Raw genomic sequence first — 23,213 nt, forward strand, 5'->3', positions numbered from 1 at the left:
TGATAGTATACATGTATGCAATATCAGTTACACTCACTAGAAGGAGGTCATGTCATGTCAAATGTACCACTTGATACGAACTAATCTATCACCTGGATGGTATTACTTATGATTGTCCTGAAGAAGGAAGGATACCGAGTCCGCTCACTCAGACAGGAGCACATGGAATAATAACTTATCTGAAAAAGACACAATATACAACATTTGATTTGGACAAATAATTGCCCCTTCAAGCAAAGTTAAAGGGGCATTCCACTCATTTTCAACATTTTACTATGTCATTAATATACCTTAGAGCTGTTGTGTGGAAATAATTAAAAAGAAATAAAGAAAAAGAAATTAAAAAGAATTTCCTAGAACTGGAGGTCTGAAAAAAATCATTAACATGGTGAATCACATCTTGATGATGTCATCAAGATGTGATTCACCATGTTAATGATTTTTATCATTCTTTTTTTATCATTCTTTACCAGAATGGGGGGACTTTTTTATTATTTCCACACCTCTAAGGTATATTAATGACATAGTAAAATGTTGAAAATGAGTGGTATTCCCCTTTAAGTGAAGTGAGGACCGACAAGGCTGTTGCCACAATGCCAGACACATGCTCCATGCTCCACTCGACTGCTCCCTCTCATTCCGCTCAACATCACACACCACCCATCTACATTTACCCCCGCTCTGCTAAACGCCCCACTCAATGCTAAAATGTTAAATGGTGCATTTATATAGCGCCTTTATCCAAGGCGCTTTACATAGATTGTGCATTACATTCACCCATTCACACACACATTCACACACCGATTGCGGCGGAAGCCATGCAAGGTACCAACCAGCACATCGGGAGCAATTTGGAGGAGCCGGGATTCGAACCGCCGACCCATGGATCATTGTACGACCTGCTCTACCTCTTGAGCCCAGTTAAATGAATACATAAATAATATCTGGCTGACTCTCGTTGAGATCCATGGAGAATTACGTCCACACAACACGCAGCCCTGCGGTTCTGTCAATTCATGCACACGTTGTTTTAAAACAGCATTATGTAACGTTCCTCTTCTACCCAGGATTTGAACCCGGTTTCCTGTTCAAGAGCTGCATGTTTGCAAGGTAGACATTTTTAGCATTTTAATGAGGACTCTTTCTTATTAGACAATGACCTATTTTTAACTTCTATACTTTTACAAAAAGTTTTTACTTGTCATTAAGACATGCGAATCCCTTGACTCCTTCAAAACCGCTCTCAAAGGGCACCTACGGATGGCTGCAATTCGAAACTGGCCCCCGTAAAATCTGAATCCCCCGCCCCCCCCCCCCCTTTTTCCCCTCACTGTATATATTTATTTTCCCTTTTTACCTCCTTTATGATGAATTCCTGTTCTGTCTATAGAAGTGTCTATTTGTACGTCTCTAAATGTTTTGATGATTTGAACATGGTGGACCCTATTGGAAACAAGTGTAATGCTTAATTGGGTCGTCCACTCACAGTTAACAGCCTTTGTATTGAGTTTGTGCTTGAAATGTACTGTAATTCTGCAAACTGTTAATACATTCTTCAATCAATCAATCAATCAAAACAGATGCTGATTTGTCACTAGAATTCTTTAGAGACACCTGTGTCTGTGAACCTGAGAACTCCCTCAATAATAATAACTCCTCTTCTACTCTACCATCTCAAGTTAATGGCAATAATGGTTTAATCTCAGACCCCCTTTTTTGTATTGTATATATTTACAGTGTATTGTGCTCCTGTTTTTAGGGGCCCCTCGAAACCAAGATGTTGCATCTCAAGGGGTTATCCTATTAAATAACAATTTAAATATAGTCATTACAAAAAAGACAAAAAGATAAACAAGAGGTTTCTGGACAGTAACAAATAACAATGTATCTCTGCTGTGTTTCTGGCCGACAGCAGAGATACATTGTTGATCCAAAGTTTTTACTTTTCATTGGTAATATTTTTTTGACAAAGAAAAGGGGCAAAAAACAATCAAAATAATTAGAACAACAACAGTTTCTGACAGCAACAATATCAAATAGTTGATCAGATAGGTAAAAGGGGACCGGGCACCTACTGTAAGCTTTGGAATGCCAGAGGCCCTAAGACATATACACTTTGTGTTCTTTCAAATCACAGCTAAAAACTCACCTGTATACAATGGCTTTCACTTGATTTATTGATTGATTGATTTTGTGTTCACCTGTTTACATGTTATCATTTGTTTTAATTGTTGCTGTTTTGTTATTGCTGCACTGTATTTTATTCTGCTATTGGAAAGCACTTTGTAACATTGTTTTGAAAAGCGCTTTATAAATAGTTTATTATTATTATTATTATTATTATTATTATTATTATTATTATTATTACTATTACTTACCATGGGCACTCTGTACAAACCTAACACACTAGAGATGGCAATAGAGTGTGTGGAGGAAGAATCGCCCACAATTCCGAGCACTGGAGGAGAGCCGACGCAGCTCTCGTCCAGCGCAACCTGCTCCTCTCTCCCGCTGAGCAGGGACAGTGCTGCACGGAATCCAACTCCAAGCGAGTAGCAGGTATCGTAGATGCTGTACCCCAGGGTCACGTTGGGCAGCAGGCTGGGGCTTCTGTTGATCTCTGTGATGGCAAAAGCCATGGTCTGGGACCATCTGAACGCGTCAATGTTGAAACTAACACACAGAATGCCACTGTAACCTTGCATATTTTATTTGTAGATCTATACAACTATAATATGGTACCAATGCATCATTACAAGGTCCCTGCTCCCGTGCTCACCCTTTTATTAATCAGGTTGAATCTATACAAGTAGGCTAGTATACTTGTATAAGTATGGTCTTATTTTGTTATTGCCATTTTTGTACTTTTTTTTTAATCATTTTAAAACCATGTAGCACTTAGGTGCTACATTACAAAAAAAATGTAAATTGTGTAACAAATAAAATGTGTGGTTGTTATTATTATTATTATTATTATTATTATTATTATTATTATTATTATCAGGCCTAGTAGTAGTAGTAGTATTATGTGTATTATGTGTGACTCACCCATAGCAAAGGGGGTCTTGTTGCTCGGAGGTGAAGGACAGATCGTGGAAGACAGAGGAGAGGTGGATCTCAAACACGGCGCCCAGAACCAAGTCCCCGGGCGTGTGCATTCTGTTGAGATTAAACGGTGCCTGTAACTCACAAGAAGAAGCTGAGGAAGACAAAGTGGAGAAGGAAGAGAACAGTAATATCAAGTAGGAAAGCATGCGTGTGTCTGGAGAAGCCCCCATGACTGCCCTCCTCCGTCTAACACCCCCCTCCCTTCTCTAAAGCCATTGTCCGCAGATGTTTGGGTTTTATACACACGGTGCTTGTGCCATCCATCCCCTAGCTGTGCCACCTTTATGGCATTACGTAATCTTACAGTGACGTGGGGCCTTCGTCCTAGCCCTCACGCCCACTGCTTCCCGCAGACAGGTGCCGCCCCAGCCCGCAAGAGTAGATGCCGTCCCCACCCGACCCCGTCCCCCCCACCCCCCACAATGGGGGGGATTCAGAATGTCCTCAAAGTCGCGCTTCCAACAAGCTTTGAACTGAGCAGATTGGCATTTCCGTTCCAGAGATAATTCCCTAAACGTCTTGAAAACGGCCACTTCAGCCGATTTTTGATCGACGATTTTCACCATTGTCGTCCGTTCTTCTTCAATAACACAGTCTAGGAAGGTCGGACAGCGACAAACTAGGTACCTAAGTAAAGTTCACTTCAAGTTCACTTTGGGGGCCTTTAGACTTTGTGCACAGGGCCTATTTTCACTTAAACCGTCCATGCCAATTGTGCTTGCATCTATTCTACTGTATGCCTGACAAAGCCGGACAGGGACGTGCAGAGAGTGTTAGAGGGGCATGGGCTGAAATCTCGTAAGAGGGCACTTTTGCAATAATAGCAGATCTACAAGCTCACAAGAGCTTGTAGATCTGCTATTTTCGGGGCGCAACCCATGCAGCACTCTTTAGCTAGTGGAGATGCGGTGTATACGACATGGATTTCTAAATACATTTGTTCAACGAAAAATCTGCGTTCAAATTCAGGGGGAAAAAAGCAATTCAAACAGACGGGTAAAAGGGCAGGGGCTGAAGCCGGATGCAACATGATGGATTTGAACCCACACCCTCTTGGTCGTGGGCAGCGACGTTACGCTTTGGTTTTGGCTAGTCCACACTCTCGCATCGCAGTCACACCAGGGGAGCAGGAGTCTCCAGTTGTCCCACATTTGATTCCAGGCCTGTCCAGCAATGTGTCGAATATGACTGGTCCAAGTGTCCTTGAGCAAGACACTTAAACCCTGTCTGCACCAAACCTGGCACAAACACTGTACAGGGGTATGCCATGACAATAGTCAAACCAGGGGCCACATTTTACAACCCATTTTACTGTGTCAGGGGCCGTGTACAACCCATTTTACTGCTGCCAGGGATGTCTGAGGGCCACATGCACAACCGGAGCTTAGCCTCAGACACACGTAAAGGACTATTTTTTAATTATTTAGATGGCTTATATTTGATTGATTGCTTGCTTGCTTACTTGATTGATTGACTGGTTGATTTTAGTAAAGCAAAAGGATAACACACATGCACGTACGCGTGCACGCACGCACGCACGCATGCACGATGAGAGCTTATTTAAATTGTGGTCCTTTGAGTGTAATCGTGCATGTGTACCTTTGTTATAGACGTTGTTTATTCACATCATGTGCCAACAGCCGCAGACTATACCCAGTTGAGTAGGAATCCAACGTGTGTTTACCACATGGTGACATCTGGTCCAGGGCTGACGAAATATTGGCTCAACAGGTGCAATGTTGGAAGATAATTGATTTTCATGTCTAATGAGGGGAATGAGCCACTGGAGATCTTATCAAAACATGCTACAATTAATTAACAACGTGTGAGTCACCCCATAGGGTTGGACAACAATACAGTGCATGGTCGTTAATACAAAATAGCCCAAATGCAGAATGGAAACCTTGTATGCATTGGTGGAAAGTACCAATTTGAGTACATTTACTCAAGTACTGTACTTATAAAGGGATATTTCACTTTCAAAAAACACTTTTGGGTCATTTTACCGTCTACTCAGGCTTATATGTGAACACCACAGACAGTTTTTAAGTTGCTCGATTCAATATTTTGATATTTGATATTCATTTTAGCTGCTATTCATTCCCCTTCCTATATACAAACCCAATGTAACTTCAAACTCCATCTTTAAACCATGATAGATTCATTGAAAACACCCGTCCTTTCTTCTGGTGACTGATATTGTCCTTCTAATAAATGAGGGGGGCATATTTTTTCATTCACTGTTTTCATTTTTGAGTGGTGCAAACCACTCCAACAACCAGCTTTGTCTGTACCCGTGTATGTGTGTGTGTACCTGTGTACCTGTACGTGGCCCCTGCACGTACATGTGTCATGTGTGATGTCACTGCACCACTCAGTTCACACGGGTGTGATTTTTTAAATAATTATTGTATTTTTACTCTCCTGCAGGGACTCCTGGAGGTGGAGCCTTTCCAGAAAAAATATTTGGCGTTGTTGACAAGCCACATACTTTGAGTGTACTACTCTATGTGCCAACTTCGCAACGGTTTCAAGGGGATCAGGTTTAGGTTTAGGGTTAGACAGGGGTGAGCTGACGGTAGGGCTGACATCACTGGGGTTAGACGACGGATAATCGACGACGAATGGTCTACATTCTCTACAATCAATTTGGTCCCATTTCTCCCAGTTCCCCCCAAACCCTGTGGTTGAAGGATAGAGCACCGTCGCCATGTTATCTTGGAGATGTTTGCCTAGCTGGAGTCTTGAAGAGAAAGCTGGAAAGTATATAGTTGGAGGGGGCACAGCATTTTACAGAGGGGACCATACCTATGTTCCCCAGGTTCTATATGTTCCCCACCCGCAAAAAACGTTCTTTGTTGCCCACTCACAACAATAAAACCATCCCCACCCTGCAAAAAAGGTTCTTTGTTCTCCGCTTACAATAAAACTAACCCTAACCATAAAGTAAGTGGGGAACATAGATCCCGGGGAACATAGAACATGGCGAAGATTATAGGGGATTATATAAAATGAAATACCACATTTCCAGAAGGATTTACAACACAAACTCTTAGATTAGGGAGGTGACAGAAACTCCCATAGGAAGATATGTTAAACGTTAGTAACCTCAGAGTTTAATTCCCCTAATCTTAACCATGAAACAAACTAAGGGCTAAGAACAAACTAAAATCTTTGTCGACTAAATATCAGATGGGGATGCAGTATTCTACAAGTTCGATTTTCCAAAGTTTTAGTATGCTATTTAGCATGCCCAATAGTAACATAATCCATTGAAGATTATTTTCTATCAATTAGTTGTGTTTCAACCATAGGCCTGCCTATACATTGAATATATATATACCACAAGGGCCCAACTCGTTTGAAATGTTTTTTAGAAAACCTTATGCCAATACACATAACACCATGCCAAAAATCTAAAACTTGTCACGATTCTTTATGATTTCCTCCCAGCAAGCTCTGCAACTTTATGCCAAGGGAGTTCGGCAGGGTTGGGGGTGAAGAAAGACTGGACTGCAGAAAGGATATGATGGAGCTGATAAAGTATAAGGGTTTGTCTGCGTGGACCCAATGGCTGGCGTCTGGGATGTACTGGATGTTGGCGTAAGGGAACAAACGTTGGATTTCTGGGTAGTCATCCGAACTGATGTAAGCAGAGCTGCCTCCGGCAAGGAAGAGCGTGGGACCCTCGTAGCTTCCGTTGAAGCTGGGGAAGCTCATGATGTCGTCAAGGTGCGCCGAGATGGCCTTCAGGTTGACTCTCCAGGCGTAGTGACCGTTATGCACCACCAGGTTGGTCAACAGAAACTGACGCACTGAGTACTGCTTGACCAGCGAGCGCAACTGGTCCTCGGCCATTTGTCTGGCGGTGGAGCGAGGGATGTCACTGGGGATCGTCATGCCTTGCATGGCTCTGATGTAGTCGTGGAAGTTTGTGGGGGAGGTGGTCTGAGCCGGGCTGATGTCCACCACCACCAATCTCTCCACAAGACTCGGCTGTGTAAGGGCCGTCGCCATGGCTACTTTGCCTCCCATGCTGTGACCAATCAGGACGCACTTGTCGATGTCCAGCTGGGCGAGCAGGTGTTTCAAGTCGTTGGTCATCGCCTCGTAGGTCAGCACGGGGCTGTGTGTGCTGTCGCCGTGGTTACGGGCGTCCACGGTCAGCACCTTCCTGCCTGTGCGGTACGCGAGGGATTTGGCTATTGTGCGGAAGTTAGACTTGCTGCCAAATAGGCCATGGAGAAAGACAAGTGGGGTGCTGTCTCCTTCCCCTTCGAAGACGTCATAGGTCAGGTTGACTGGGCTGGAGCACATGTCCCGATGTGCTGCTGTTACAAAACATGCCGCCGTCCGCCCACTCGACATTCCCCCCTGAATCATGCGTTGGAAAACACTCATGGCAAAAGTTTAGCACGATTGTCGGAGGTCGAAAACAAGCATTTGGATTTAAGTACGACCCGATCTACAGCAGTCAATCAGTGAGAGTACTCCAAAGAATGTCTGTTGCAAAATTAAAGCAGAGCTAAAAGGTCACTATGTGTCTGCCGCCATCAATGACTATGACATCATCAGCGAAGGTGACGGTTGGTCACTAAATATTTGTGAGATTGAGTCGTTACTGTTACCACCACTTTGAGTCTTGCCACGTCACATACTCCATATTTGGGTACAACTGACCACCTGGAACTCCATATGGAGCTGACATTTTGGACTCCATATTTGGGCATGACTGGCATTAGTACTCCATGGATATGACTGACTTAGTCAATACTTCCTTACAGATAAAGACAATATGAGCAAGTTAGCCCTTTATACAGTATTTTCATAGCGCTTCTGAGCAAAATGGAGTCATTGGAGTGAGTAGATTTTTTGAGGGACTCTAGCCCCTCCTATGTCCAGCTTTGAGGGTGTCTGTAAACACAAACATTGTCCTAACACAAACATTAAATACCATTGATAATGAATGGCCAGTTTTACGTCATTGTCCCAACACAAACATTAGATGCCTTTGATAACGAATGGCCAGCTGAGTGTTTGTACTCAAAGCTAATTGGCCGGAATGAGATGATGTATTATGATGTATGATGATAAGAGCGCCCCTCACTTCACACAGGTGTGATTTTTAATTTGATTAATGCTATCGCTGTCATGTGTCAGGTAAAACAGCCATTAGAGAACATGAAGAGAATGAGTTGTGATTGTATGGGTTGTGTAAAATAAACCTTGTTGGTGCCCAAAAGCAAGTTATGTTTATTATGGGTCAATGGTTCTTCTGTGAGTGGTCTGACTCTTCTCTGATGTGATATATTCTTCAAGGCACATACAGTAGTAGTAGTAGTAGTAGTAGTTTGTTCACTGAGTGTTTTCCAGGATGATGGCAATGCCCTGGCCACCACCAATGCAGGCAGAACCAATAGCGTACTTTTGACCTCGTCGCCTGAGCTCGTGAGCCAGGTGGGCAGTGATGCGTGCTCCAGATGCCCCAAGAGGATGTCCAATGGCAATAGCTCCACCGTTGACGTTGGTTTTCTCTGGGTCCAGTCTAAGGGCTTTCGAAACTGAGAGGAATTGGGCAGCAAAGGCCTCATTCACCTCCACAAGATCCATGTCGTTGATAGAAAGGCCAGCTTTCTTCAGTGCTTCTGTGATGGCTGGAACTGGGCCAATCCCCATGATGCTTGGGTCACATCCTGACACGTGATAGGCCACTATTCTGGCCAACGGAGTGAGTTTATGTTCTTTCACAGCATCCTCACTGGCGATCACCACAGCAGCAGCCCCATCAGATACTCCTGATGCGTTGGCAGCGGTAACAGTTCCTCCCTTCTTGAAGACCGGATCAAGCTTACCCATCTGTTCCAATGTGGTCTGGGGACGAGGGTGTTCATCATGTGCCATGGACACCTTGGCCTTCTTGGCCTTCACGTCGATGGGTGCAATTTCTGCTTTATAATGACCCGCCTCATGAGCTGCCTTCCACCGTTGCTGGGTCTGGTGTGCAAACTTGTCGCACTCTTCTCGGGTGATCGCGTATTTCTCTGCCAGGTTCTCTGCTGTAATGCCCATAGGGGTGTTGATGTGCAGATCAGTGAGCCCTGCCCACAGTGTGTCCTCCAACTTGAGGTCAAATCCCAACCTGGTGCCAAATCTTATGTTGCGAACTGCGTAGGGTGCCTGGCTCATACTCTCTGATCCGCCGCACAAGACAACCGCTGATTCCTTTAGGCAGATCTCCTGAGCACCATTGATTATGGACTGAAAACCAGATCCACACAGCCTATTCACAGTAAGAGCAGGTACTGGAATTGGAACGCCACACCTGAGACCCACATGGCGTGCAATGTAAGGTGCATCTGCCGAGCTCTGCATGACATTCCCCATAATGATACTGTTGACGAGTTCTGGGGCCACACCGCCTGCTGCCAGGGCAGCCTTGGCAGCATGCTCAGCCAGATCAGTGGCACTGTGGTCCTTCAGCACACCACCGTATGTACCGAAAGGAGTGCGCTTGGCAGATACAATAAATACGCCTCTGAGCAGCGACATGATGTTGATTCCCGTCTATGAATGTATTGTAATATAATTATAATAAAGTAGTCTGTAAGACTTTAAAATGATGTGTGCATCAAAACATAGCATCTCAACTTGCGTATCGGGTTTGTTTATGGTTATCTGTGGTTCTACCTATATATGGGTGTATCAGGCAGAGGAAAAAGTCTGACATCATCACTCTCCGTACGGAATTTCCAAGACTGACCCAGAACTCCATATCCGGGCATGGCTGACCTCACAGTGACACAGTGCATGTGTTTGGTCCGACTAGTCATTGGTCCGAAACACGACAACCCACCTCAAACCCTAACCTAACCATAACCGCAAGCACGGGAGCAGGCTAGAGAGGAGTGCTAGCCACAGTGCTAGAGAGGAGGCCAGTACGAGGATGATGTTGATGCAGCGTTTTCTACCCCAGGAGGCTTTGCGTCAGGCGAGTGCGGTGCGCTTTATGCTGGTGGGTGTGCGTGGTCCTCCCTGTAGCCGCGTACTACGCTTGTCTCAACCCACAGCTCATCATAATCATCGCTGGTTATCAACTTCTGACTCCAGCAGCAAGGCAACCCCACAAGCAAAAGATGAACGTCATCGCCCCAGCTTCACGACCAAACAACCAGTCGAGGATGAACCTCATCATCTCTCGAGCTCCACAGTCCCACACCAGGAGGTTGGACCTCATCGTAGCCCCGGCTCCACTCCTGGAAGCCAGGAGGCAACCGGCAGCATCAGGCCTCATGATGGGAGCGAGGAGGCATCCTCCTCATACTCCTCCACAGCTCCGGAGGAGAACAGCACACTGCAGGACACGTCGGTGGGTCTTTACCAGAGATTTAAGAAGACCTTTCAGCAGTACTGGAAGGTGATGATCCCTGTGCATGTCGTGACGTCCTCCGTCTGGGTTGGAATGTTCTACTGTGCTGCTATGAAGTGAGTGTTGTCCCTCAGCGTATAGGATTTATACTTTGTCGTGTGACTTGTGCCACGTGCCGGGAAATAGACAATCTATAAGCCTAAAACGTGTTGCGAATATGACACATTGTGGGGCTTATACATTGACTATGTATTGTCTGTGGCACTGTCATACATTGACCTTCATGTTTTTCATTATAATTAGACTTACAGTAGGCCTATGTTCTAAATACATGCTAATCTGCTTGTGCATTTTCATTATTTACATTTTTAATCAATATAAGCTATAACAAGAGTCAACAACAGAACCCAAGCAACTGCTGTGTCATGGAATTCCCAAAAATAAAGTCAAAATGATTATGTTATTAAGTCCAAATAAATCTAAGAATGTCTACTGTTATGGACTAACATAACATGTTTTCTTCACAGAGGTGTGAACGTTGTTCCACTCCTGGAGTTCATTGGTTTACCAGACTCAATACTTAACCTTTTGAGACATTCTTCTACTGGTTATCTCCTAACTGCCTGGGCACTGTACAAGGTACAGTTACACGTTTCTTTATTTCAACATTTCAATGCTTTTCACACTTGAGCTTGGGCTTCATAACATTACATCTTAACCTGTCTTTATTTATCTATGTATTCTTTTCCCCCGACAGATAATCACCCCGGTCAGATACATTGTGACTCTGGGTGGCACAAAGATCATAGTGCAGTATCTCAGAAAGTGCGGCTACTTGTCCAAACCCCCCTCTGTCAAAGAATACTTCAAGGACAGGAGGGACAGAAGACAGTCCCGTGAGACCACCAGGTGAAGAGCATGGAGGTTGCATGCAGGGGTCCCCCCAGTTAAATGATAGATAGTTCGGAACTGGATGGATGGACCCTTGCTAAATCCGAGTGTACAGATTTAACTCTTAAGCGTTAAATGAATAGAGGATTCTTCAGTGAAGATGCTTCCAGAGTGGAGGACAAAAAACAGTATAAAATGGGGGTCCCTGGCCTTATACCAAACTTGGGGTCTTTGAAATTAAAAAGTAGACCTTCACCCAAGGGGCCAGTGAGGCTATTCAACGTTGAAGCTCTGGGCCCTAGTGGTAGGAGGAGGGACTACAGGCGGACCCGTGGATTCATGACCATGAAACCCCGTGCAGCTGGGCTTTAACATTGTGTCGTGACGTAGGACCATCACTCCAACGTCACCCCGGACCTCAAATTTGAGGTCCGGAGGAGGGACTTCCGGCAGTCTTCCGGGTGCTTCAAAACGCCACTGAGCAACTTCCACTGACATGAATAGCTGGGGGGGCGGAGCTTCGCACCAGTTCAGTCTCTATCCTTTTATATACTCTATGCCTTCACCCCACGGATCCATGCAGGGTTTTTAACCAGGTGAAGGGTGTTGACATTGCCATGGGTGGCAGGTGGGGAGCTAGCCCCTCTAACGCCTGGCTTAGGCGTTACAGATGTGTTGTCTATAGGCCTATATGTGTATGAGGGAGCAGTAAGAGTTAGGCGTTAGAGATGTGTTGTCTATAGGCCTATATGTGTATGAGGGAGCAGTACAGTATCATTTAATTTAGGACGGACACATGCACACCGCACAGATGAACAGTCTGGTGAGACGTAGGAGGACACTAGGCAGGAGGCAAACCATAGTCCTAGAGACCTCCCAGTGCCTGATGTCCCCCCCAAGAACACACAAGGCAGAGAGAGAGCTTCCTGCTAGTTCTGGCAGGGGAGAAAGGACAGTGGGCGCGTCCGCGGGGGGGTGCCCTGGGCGCAGCGGTTGCTGAGGTGTGGTCAGCACTGGTTTGCTGCACCTGGCCGGCAGGTTTTGAACCACAGCCTGTTGGCCGGGTGTGGCTCGCCCTCCCGGTGCTGGTTGCGCCTCGGTGATGGCTGCGTGCGGGGCGCCCCTCCGTGGACTATAGCTGGAGGCCTGGAGGAGAGGGGCAGTGACTTGGCCAATCACTGCTGACCCGCCAACTGGAGAGTGTAGTGGTTGAGGGTTGAAACACTCTAAGAAGGTTGGAGACCACCTGATGACCTCTCCTCCAGGCCAAAGCATCCATTAGAAATGGATTATATTCGCATCTTTGATGTATTTACAAACAAAATGACGTCAGACCAGGATCTCTAGTTCCCTTTCCACTGCATGCATGCAGGAGCTGCCCGAGCTCTTTCCCGGGGCTATGTAGAGCTCTTGGAGCTATGTAAACTGCTGTCATCGGCAGTTGAGCAGTGGCAGTGCTTTACATGATAGGCTATATGTTGTTATTTGTTAATGTCCTGTGGGCTACATTATGAATAATCTGGGACCCAAAACGGATCCCTGTGGACCTCATGCAATTCATTTTTTGACAATTAAATGACTTACAATAGATGGAACTTGTAGTGTTTTCTCCAGAGGATTTATTATGACAGGATCACAAAGACAAAACAGTACAAGCTAGGTTGAATGTGTTGTGTGCTTGTAAATCAAGTATTGTTTACTATTGTTTTGATAATAGGGCAATGTTAAAACGGTGGCATTTGTGTCTCAACGTAGTGGAAATGTCTGTGCAAAGTCAGCGTATATGATTTGAGGGATTTTATTCAAAACAGGCCGCACCTGCAAACTTTAGATGTCAATCTTAGCCAACCACGATAGAATAATATAAATGAATCTCACAGATCCATCTTGATCATATTATATGACTATAAAGATCATGTGTGCCGATGTGTGTGATAAAATCTGAAAGATTAATATAAAAAACTGTTTCCTGGTGGCACTATAAGGCTGATTTAAAAAATGCAGGCCAAACATTTGTGCATACAAGGTTTTACGTAGATTGATGCAGTTATAGGTAAAGATGTGACTCGGCCTGTTATAGCGCCACCATGAGGCTGTCCAGTGGCATTTCTTCCTCAGCCTATAGTGGGAATAAGCGTGCAGTTTCACCACAATTGTATCTATCGGATGCTGCGTTGATGATTTGCAGAATTTTGCTAAAAACAGGACACTCAGGACACAAACTTTAGATGACAATCTTAGCCAGTCAGGATGGAATATGAAAAATCGAACAGATCCGTCAGGATCACGAGTATAGAGATCATGTGTAGCCTACCAATTTGTGTGACATTTTGATAAAATACTGAAGGAGTAATATCAAAACGTGTTTTACATAAGTCAGCCTCATAAATCAGCCTCCTGGTGCCCTGCATGTGAAACATGCAGGGCAAAGGTGTGCATACACAATTGTTACACAAAAGTTTTATACAATTGTATCAGCAGTATCACGCATAGGTTGTTTGTTTTTGGCCTTAAGTAATCCCTACAACTCTACACTAAATCTAGGTGAAACTGTATTTTTGTTGAATATTTATTTGGGGGAATGGCTACATTGGTAAGGAGCTATAATTAGAGCGCTCTAGATAGATTTAATCATAATAAAGCTTGCCAAAAGTGTCAGAGGTTAAGGTAGGCTATAATAAAATTTCACATACTTTATATGCAAATTAGGGGCCACAGGAATGTTCATTCCTCAATTTTTTTTCCACAATTCTATTTTAGTCTTGGGGTAAGTACAATATTTATATAACCAAAAGGAGGTAAATCACTCGTACTTTGAATGATAGAGATAATTTAATGATTCTAGGACAGGGGTTTTCAACTGATGTTGCCCCAGGAACCATCATCCTGACTAAAGAGCAACCTGGGGACCACCACTATTGTGTCGGGTGTGCTGACCACCGGTCTCACATCTCGTGGGACAGTCACGGAATAGAGGATATGCGCACACATAAAGTGAATGGCAAAATCAAGTGACAGCAAAGTGAGTGACAAAGTGAATTTAATGTTGTTTAAAGTAATTTAATGCAATCAAATAGGACTTTTCTTTTTGGATGTATGGGCTGTCAAGGCCAGAAAGTAGTTTTTGCCAATCAGTAGGCATTCTCGCATAACTTCCAGGTATGATGATGATGTCACGCGCATACTCTCTATAGGACTGTCTGTGCCGCACAAACAGAATAACGTCCCGCAAATCAAAGATATGGAAATATAATTGAGCATGTGAACTTACCATAAACACAGTAGGCTAATCTTTAATCATATTCCATCATATTCAAGGGTTTTTGGAGTGAAATGAGACAGGGCAGGTGTGTGTGTATTCAGATTGCCGCTCTTTGACGTTTTGCATTAACTAGGCTACTGTATTTATTTATGTATGAAACACCTCTTTATATGTTTTATAAATAAAGCACCTTTTAACCAAGATGATGGCCATTGTTGATAAGTGGGGAAAAAACATACTAACAATTGGTAAAAACAAAAAACATACTAATAATTGGTAAAAATAAATAAAACTACTAATAATTATTTTCTGAATTCATGGCCAGGGACCACCTGCAATACCTCTGGTTGACAAACCATGATCTCTAGGACACATGTAGGACCCATATAAAGCTGTTTTTAAATCAAACTTTATGATACAGCCTTTAACGTTCACCTTGTGTGAATACGCATGTGTACTCTTAGATGAGAGGTTTGACTACAGGCTTTTCCACAAACTGTACAAATGAAGGGTTTTTCTCCAGTATGAGTCCTCATGTGGGTTCTTAGATGATTCATTTCACGACAGCCTTTACCACACACATTACACTTAAAGGGCCTTTCCCCTGTATGCACCATTGTGTGTACTTTCAGTTGAGACATTGAAACAAAGCCTTTGCCACAGAATGTACAAACACATGGCCTTGGCCTTTCCCCTGTATGAGTCATCATGTGACTTTTCAGATTAATCTTTTGATTTAAGCTTATGCCACAAACTTCACAAGTAAATGGTTTTTCCCCTGTATGAATCCTCCAGTGTGTTTTTAAATGCCCCACATAACTAAAGCCTTTACCACAAGATGTACAAATAAAGGGCTTTTCCCCTGTGTGACTCCTCATGTGTGCCTTTAATTGACTATTGTGAGCACAGCCTTTGCCACAAATGGTACACGTAACTGGCCTTTCCCCTGTATGAGTCCTCATGTGTGATTTTAGATGAGCAATTTGACGATACGCTTTGTAGCAAACTGTACAGGTAAAGGGCTTTAACCCTGTATGAGTCCGCATGTGTATTGTCAGTCCATACCTTCCAATAGAGCCTTTGCCACATATTTTACAAGTAAGTGGCCATTTTCCTGTATGCATTATTGTGTGCTCATTCAGGTGTCCCTTGTTTCTAAAACCTTTTCCACACTCTGTACAAATGAAGTTTTTCTTCGCTGTCTGTCTCCCCACGGAGTGAGTTTGTTTTGATGGTTTTGAATCATGATCCGGGTCAGGAAATCCAAGGAATTCCTCCTCATCCGACTTCTCGTCAAAGATTGCCATCACTTGTCGCCGCTGCTGCTCTTCTACTTCCTGAGTGGAAGAGCTAAATAAATATGAAAAGCCATCATTTGGTCTCTTAAGTAGCTCATCTTGTTCATCTTTAATCTGTGGAGGCTCCTCTTTGGCCAGAAGGAAGTCTAGGAAAAGGATATAATGAAAGAACACCATTAAACATAATTGGTACATATGTGTCTCAGCGCAACACGTTGTGAGCTTGTAGATCTGCTATTTTCAGAGCAAAACACCCGAGCACAACCGAACAAAATTACTTGTCTTTCAATTATTTTGAAGCGACTTTAAAATGGGTGTGATGTGTGCCTTCCGTCTGGTCTTAGTCAGTACGCGTTCTGGAGTAGTTTTAGCCGGGCAACTTATTTTTTTCGGGACACCAGATAGGAGGGCGTTACAATAGTCTAACCTGCTAGTAATGAATGCATGCATTACCCTTTCTGTGTCAGCCTGTGAAAACAGATGCACAAACACATGCACGGATGGACATTTTTGTCAAACGAAACCGCGTGTACAAATTAATTATCCATCCGTTAACCAACCACATTTATTGGAATACAAAACCACTATAAAGAAAGTGAAGCTATCATAATACACTGCCGTTGCTCCATTGTGGTCTATGGCAATGAAGTGATTTTTCTTAAAAAGGTTCTGTCAAATAGATGAAAGGCATGTGCGACCGTGTGTCATTTGTTTACACATATATGTTCACTTAACACAGGACTGTGTGGACACAAACCAGATCTAATGAAAAATGCAAGTGAGTGTGGTCCTTGGTCTGGAATTTCTTTGCAGACTTTGGGCATGGAAGGCACATATACTGTAACGGTACGTACCTATCCTGTACAACTTCACTACAGGTTGCATCCTTGCATCACCAAGCAGTCTACGTCCCAGGTCCAGTTCTTGCTGTTTCTCTGACAACATTGAATGTTTTTTGGAGGTCATCTGTCCTGATAGTGCATATGTCTCCTTGTGGTGCTCTGTGGAAATCACCAGTGGAAGTAACCTTTAGTTTTTCAGTAACCTTACATACAATACAGAAGATCACTGCAGAGCTTCAACAATGTGGTGACAGTTGATCACACACGCATGCGCGCACGCACACTAATTGTGCGTTTATAATAACATTATGTTCTTCCAGCAGATTGAGTTTTGGACATAATAGTCTGGTGCCGATTGATATGACCTAGGACCTAAACACATACTGACTCCTCTTACTTTTAACAGCTGGTGGATAAGTCTACATACTGATATAATAGTACTCGACCGACCCATCCACCTAAGTTACTATCACACTAATTTAAAAATGTTCACACATGATTCATGACACAACAAAGAAAGTGGAAGTGTGGCCCACATTGTTATTGCCTTGAATTCTGTCCTGTGTCAATCTTACCTCCAGAGCTGACACTGAGGCTCTTGTCTTTGACTCCCTTTGCTTCAGACCCCTCCCTGTCAGCCTGGGAGAGGCTATCGGGAGCCACGCGCACGTCTTTATGCTGGGACTGGGAACCGTGATCGTTGGTGAACACCTTGCTTCCCGGTGGCTGAGAACCGCTCCTGTTTTGCTGTGACGATGACAATGGGTCCTCTTTCTCGAGTGGCACGTGGCTTCTCTCGCTTTCAGACCCCACTATGAGGCTGCTTCCCTCCTCCCTCCTCGCCATCTCCATGGGCTTAGGGGATAACACCTGGCTCTGGGAGAGAGCCAGGCCCAGAGCCGAACCCTCACGCCCAAATTTGTTCTCTCTTTCCTTTACGATCCCCTTCTCTTCTTCTCCAGGCTCGCCTCCCTCATCCATCACGTCTTGTTCTAGTGACAGCAACTGACTGGGAACAGTATAGCATTGTCCACGCTTCAGCAGCGACTGAGCTTTTGACTCGCTCCCTGTTATGATAACAGAGTCCCAATTTGATATATGGGAGAACACAGACTGGGACATTGAGGCTAAACTATCATCTGTGGCGGTCGGAGGGGTCTGCTGGACACAGCTGCTGGCCAGAGCGTCTACCATGTCTGACTTGAGCCGAGCGCCTTTCACTTTGTCTGCAGGGCTGTTCATTGGGCTACCGCCACTGGCGTAACTTACACTCAAATTTGTTACATTCCTATCCTTCTGCATAGATTCCTGCTCTTTGGACAGAGAGCAGTCCTCCATCCTGACATATTCACCACTGTGTTTTAACGAGGAGGGGGCAGCTTTGGGTTCGACAGCCGTTTTTGTGAAGGAGGTCACATTGTTATGCTCGCTCCTCTGACCGCAGCGTGACATCACAGAGTGGCTAGCGTCAATGCCGAGCACTTCGCCCAGACCCTCTTTTTGCACAGCCTGGCTGTCATCCTCGGGCTGCTCCGAGGCCACAGTGCTGCTCTCTGTGTTCACAGTGGACGGACTTGACTCAACGGGCAGCGATGGATTCTGGTCACGCAAGGATGGCGTCACCGATTTCCTTTTAGTGTCTTGTGGTGCCACACTGATGTTGCCGGTGCTGCTGCTCACAGCTGTCAGGCTCTGGGGCGCGACAAGCACATCCTGGGGAGGAAACAGAACTGAGAAATGAATCATGCTATGATGAAGGAATCATGAAGGTATTGTTTCATGTTGTTTGCGTTGAAGGGAAACTTAGTTCTTTACCACTTAAACCAGCAGTGTCAAATTCATTTTAGGTAATGGCCGAGACCAACAATATATCTGGAGTCTGGCCCATTACTAATTATTAATTCTGGGTGTTACTGTGTGTAAGCATGGACAACTCATATACAGCTTAATTTCATGCTGGCACAGAAATAAATCAATGAAAAAAACCCACAGTTAACATTATGACATCCAGCTGCATTTACCTGTTAAAATGTCTGCTATATTACTGAGGAGGAAATCTGACAAAAGTTAAGTTCCCAAACTCCACCCGCCCAAGTAAACACACTGAAACGTGTTGTTGTTGCCGTTGTCCTCCTCACAAAAGCACTGTAGGATAGCGAGGAGGAGATCTTCAGGGGATTCCGTCGTTCTTCCGGGTTCTTGGAAACGCCCTCAGCCACTGCGTTTAGTTTTAGGCTAGTTAGTTAGGTTTAGGCTGTCAATCACAGCGACTGGCCAATCACAGTGAACCCTCTACTCAAACGTGCTGAAGGTCCAATGCTTGCTGTAGGATATGGTAAAGTTGCCCAATTTGGTTGCTGGGGAATTTTTCAAAATAAAGGCACTAGAGTGCCAAGCAGATGAGGGAGATTTCCCCTCAAAACCGGGAGGCAAAATCTTCCTTTACTTCCGTTGTAAGTTTGATATCTCTTTAGAAGTGTTAATATTCTAAACGAGATGCATGATTAAGTCAGAAATTAGGACAGAACATTGGTGTTATGATCAATCTGCGCAGAGGCAGCATAGATTAGAGTAAATAAGGCAGATTGTCGGCCTGTAAACCAGGAAGTGAATGGGCTGAGCAAGGCATTGCCTAGCAACGGGAGCTGTCAAAAAATGGATTTTAGCGATCCCGTTTTACATCGATAAAAAAGACCTTTAAGACGTGTCCACACGTTCGAGGCACCCCACGGTTTTATTTGAGAAGACGTGTGCGGACGTCCTAGGCATCCTAAGTGTTAAACTACCCCAGTGCTGAGGATAAAGTTATGTTCTTACGTGAGAGAACTCAGGCTGGGACGGCAAAGAGAACATCTTCTCCAAAACAGCTCCAGGTGAATTCCGGGACACCGGAGTGGATGTGGATGGGCGTGGTTTGGATTCAGCATCGGTCTCCATTGGCTCGACTGCCTTTGTCCGAGATTTGTCACCTGGGGGACAGCGACGAGTCCATGGGTTTACCAGCGGCCGATGAATACAACATATTTTCTATAATCCAAATAATAATCGACAGCAGGTCAAAGTCTGCTGTTATTGAAGGTAGACTGTGAACATATAGTTACCTCCTTCAGCCTTTGATCCAGTAGTTGAGTTGGGAACAATATAACTTTTCATCATAATATGCACAACTGCATATTATGTTGAAATATTGTAGTGCAGGTGATTGCAACCACCACCGATGCAGAGATTTTGCCAATAATCATATTCTGTGAGCCACACATCTGAGTTTTTGCGGGGTCAAACAAAAAATCACGTGCCATTGATCCCCAAATATTCAAAAAAGCAGCACGAGTCTGCCTTAATTTCCTATAGTTTCTATGCACTGTTGACCAGCCGGGAACATCATGGCAGATGCTCGAATCTCAATCAGTAACGGCTAACGTCACTGTAGTCAGAAGAATAGAGCACCGAAGTCCTGACGTCACTGCCCTCTACTACCAGTAGAGGGCAGTGAGCGCAAAGGTTCATGTATGTTTTTATAAGCATTGTACTCTCCATAGGGGGATTTTAGATCGCCTCATATAAGAACTGTGTTTGAAAAATAAACCGATCACCCCGGCCTTTTCACTCATATGGATATGAAGCATCGACTGAAGGTGGAAATGTACAAATATACCCAAAGAGTAACAAAATAAGCGTTAGAAACGAGCCAAACAACCCAGAGACTACATTTCCGGGTAGGCTGCTTCTGCCCGCAGCCCGTCGCACAACAGAAACTGAACGTTAATTACGTTTATTTTTATTGTATTGATATATAATGTATCGTGGTTAGTACGAGTCGAGTCACCACCAGCTGAGCTTACGTCAACGAGGAATCTCAGGAACGCAATATGTTGACAGCTGGGCGTGACGTATATGCTCAGCGACATTGCATTCATATGTAGTTTCAAGGCTTTTGCGGTCACATTAATTCCATTTTCTCTAGAAACTGGCTGTATCAAATATGAATGGACATCATTAACGACGCACAGCCACTCCCCTGACAGAAACGCCGAGGTGGTCGGTTTATTTTTCAAACGCAGTTCTTATATGAAGTGACCTCAAATCGCCGTTTGGGGATCTCAATGCAAATAAACAAATACATGAACCTGGAGATTGACGACCTCTACTGAAAGTGACGTCAGACTTCGGAGCTCTATTGGTTTAACCTGTTTTTGTTTTGCAGTTTTTTGTCTTTGTTGTTTGTGCTGTATTTTTAATTTGAATTAACTTGAACTGTATATTTCTTCTTAAAAAAAAACTTTAATGGACTCATGTGTCCTAATATTCGCCTTTTGGGGTCTTGTTTTCATATAACTGGGCCTGGCTGCTTGTTTCTCATCTCTCAAAACCTGGCAACACTGCTTGCTCCCGTACATAAACACGCGCACGCACATACATGCGCGCGCATGTGATTGTATCGGCCATTCTTGGAGGGAGGCTTGTCTTTGTTAGCCTCCCTGTTACGTTAAATACATAGGTTAAATATATAGGACTATAGGCATTAGCAGCTATGCTAGCGCATTGTGCTATCCACTGGAAGCTCCGTGTTCCATAGCGTTTTTTCCTCAAATGTTAATTATATTATACGTGTTTACTTTACCTTCGCGCCACTCATGGATGTTTGCCTTCGAAGCTGACGGTTTGTGTTGTTAATGTTTTAAATCCCGTCTGGAGGAGGCTTTGTTGTTCCACCATGAAAAAAAAACACCAATGCACTGTGACCACACACTCCCAGAGAGAGAGAGAGAGAGAGAGAGAGAGAGAGAGAGAGAGAGAGAGAGAGAGAGAGAGAGAGAGAGAGAGAGAGAGAGAGAGAGAGAGAGAGAGAGAGAGAGAGAGAGAGAGAGAGAGAGAGAGAGGGGGGGGGGGGTAGAGCAGGTCGTCCAATGATCCATGGGTCGGCGGTTCGAATCCCGGCTCCTCCTGTCTACATGTCGAAGTGTCCTTACTCCTTGGGCAAGACACTGAACCCCAAATTGCTCCAGATGTGCTGGCTTAGAGTATACTTAAGTGTGCTGGTTGGTAGTGGTACCTTGCATGGCTTCCGCTGCAATCGGTGTATGAATGTGTGTGTGAATCTTAGAATACTCTAAGGTGTGAATGGGTGAATGTAATGCACAATCTATGTAGGCCTACAGTGCCTTGGATAAAGGCGCTCTATAAATGCACCATTTACCATTTTACCATTTAGAGAGAGAGAGAGAGAGAGAGAGAGAGAGAAAATAATAAAACTAGGGAGGGAAAGGAATAAATTACAGATTGAGGTGACTACAAAACAATGACTACAATTACATGACGTAACGATATCATCCGCTCCCGACCTGGCCACAGAACAGAACCTTCCGGTATCAAGACCGCTCCGCAATCCGTTCGGCCACCGCTGCCACGGTGGCCGAACGGTCTTGATACCGGAAGTTCGAATCAGCGGTCCGACACGTTAAAATTACCACCGCTGAAGTGCCCTTGAACAAGGCATTGAACCACTACGATGAAATGTTCTATGAGCAGGGCCTGGCTGGAAACAAGTTCTTGAGCTTAGCCCAGATACCCTGGGTAAATATAGTAATCATTTCATTTCATTTCATTTCACTGTTTCCACACTCGTAGGAGGTGGCAATGCACCATTTAGGTTTGCCAACCGCCATGAAACCCGATATAAGAAGATGCATTATTAATACATGAATACATATTTGTACAGTATTTGAACAAAAATTAAAACAAAATGAAAACAAATAAACAAGGCCATTTTACATGTAAATGGCCCTCCTCCTCATTGACCAGGCCTTTTCAAGGAATGAGGCAAATGAAAAGGTGTAGCCTACTTTTGAAATAGTCGTTTTAGTTTCTTGAAGTCCTCCAACCATATAAATTCATGATTTGGATCTCTTATTAAAAAGTCTCTCACTAATAGAGTTGTAGAATGGCATTTCATTTTCAATTTCCTTTAGATCACAGAGTCTGTGTCACAGACTATACACTACATAATCTATCCTCCTCAACCGTGCCTACATATCTGCCTGTCTCAATATGCAGACCAAGTATGCCAGCTCTAATTTGGGCACATAAGGATCGTTTCTAATCGTTTTAAATATGTCCATTCATTTCACGTTATAATATTCACATATTCTCATCTTAAATATATGGGGCCAGAGCCCCCTATGTGTTGTCCGTGAAATTGCAGATGGACAGAGAGAGGCTTCCGGACTCATCTCAAATCTCGCGAGTTTGTTGCTGGGATAAAGAAATGTCATTAACAAAGTAGATTTTCTCCTGATTTGTCTCGCTAAAAGAAGCCACTTTACTATGAATATCTTGTAAATATTGTGTGCCTTGTGATGATTGGGTCCAGTATTTAATTCAGTTCACGTTCACTCTCCCATTGGAAATGAATAGACTCCAACATTCTTCCCGTCTCCTAATAATGT

The 23,213-nt window shown here is 44.1% G+C and overlaps 2 protein-coding genes across 2 annotated transcripts; both read right to left on the reverse strand.

The window, feature by feature from the left end:
• Positions 1-8,463: 8,463 nt before the first annotated feature.
• LOC306938209 (3-ketoacyl-CoA thiolase, mitochondrial-like) lies at positions 8,464-9,683 on the reverse strand (the record flags this gene model as incomplete). The annotated part of the gene is made up of 1 exon (XM_079522273.1): positions 8,464-9,683. Exon 1 carries the CDS (start codon positions 9,655-9,657, stop codon positions 8,464-8,466), a length of 1,194 nt encoding a protein of 397 aa, XP_079378399.1. The 5' UTR covers positions 9,658-9,683.
• A 4,538-nt stretch (positions 9,684-14,221) lies between these two features.
• On the reverse strand, positions 14,222-21,478 carry LOC306938717 (uncharacterized protein; the record flags this gene model as incomplete). Its single annotated transcript, XM_079522983.1, has 6 exons — positions 21,389-21,478; positions 19,585-19,736; positions 17,343-18,480; positions 16,780-16,926; positions 15,724-16,071; positions 14,222-14,316 (listed from the first exon to the last, which is right to left on the reverse strand). Exons 2-6 carry the CDS (start codon positions 19,702-19,704, stop codon positions 14,222-14,224), a joined length of 1,848 nt encoding a protein of 615 aa, XP_079379109.1. The 5' UTR covers positions 19,705-19,736; positions 21,389-21,478.
• Between the last annotated feature and the right edge of the window lie 1,735 nt (positions 21,479-23,213).

Source organism: Electrona antarctica (assembly GCF_951216825.1).
Source record: "Electrona antarctica genome assembly, chromosome: 15".
NCBI classification, from domain to species: domain Eukaryota; kingdom Metazoa; phylum Chordata; class Actinopteri; order Myctophiformes; family Myctophidae; genus Electrona; species Electrona antarctica.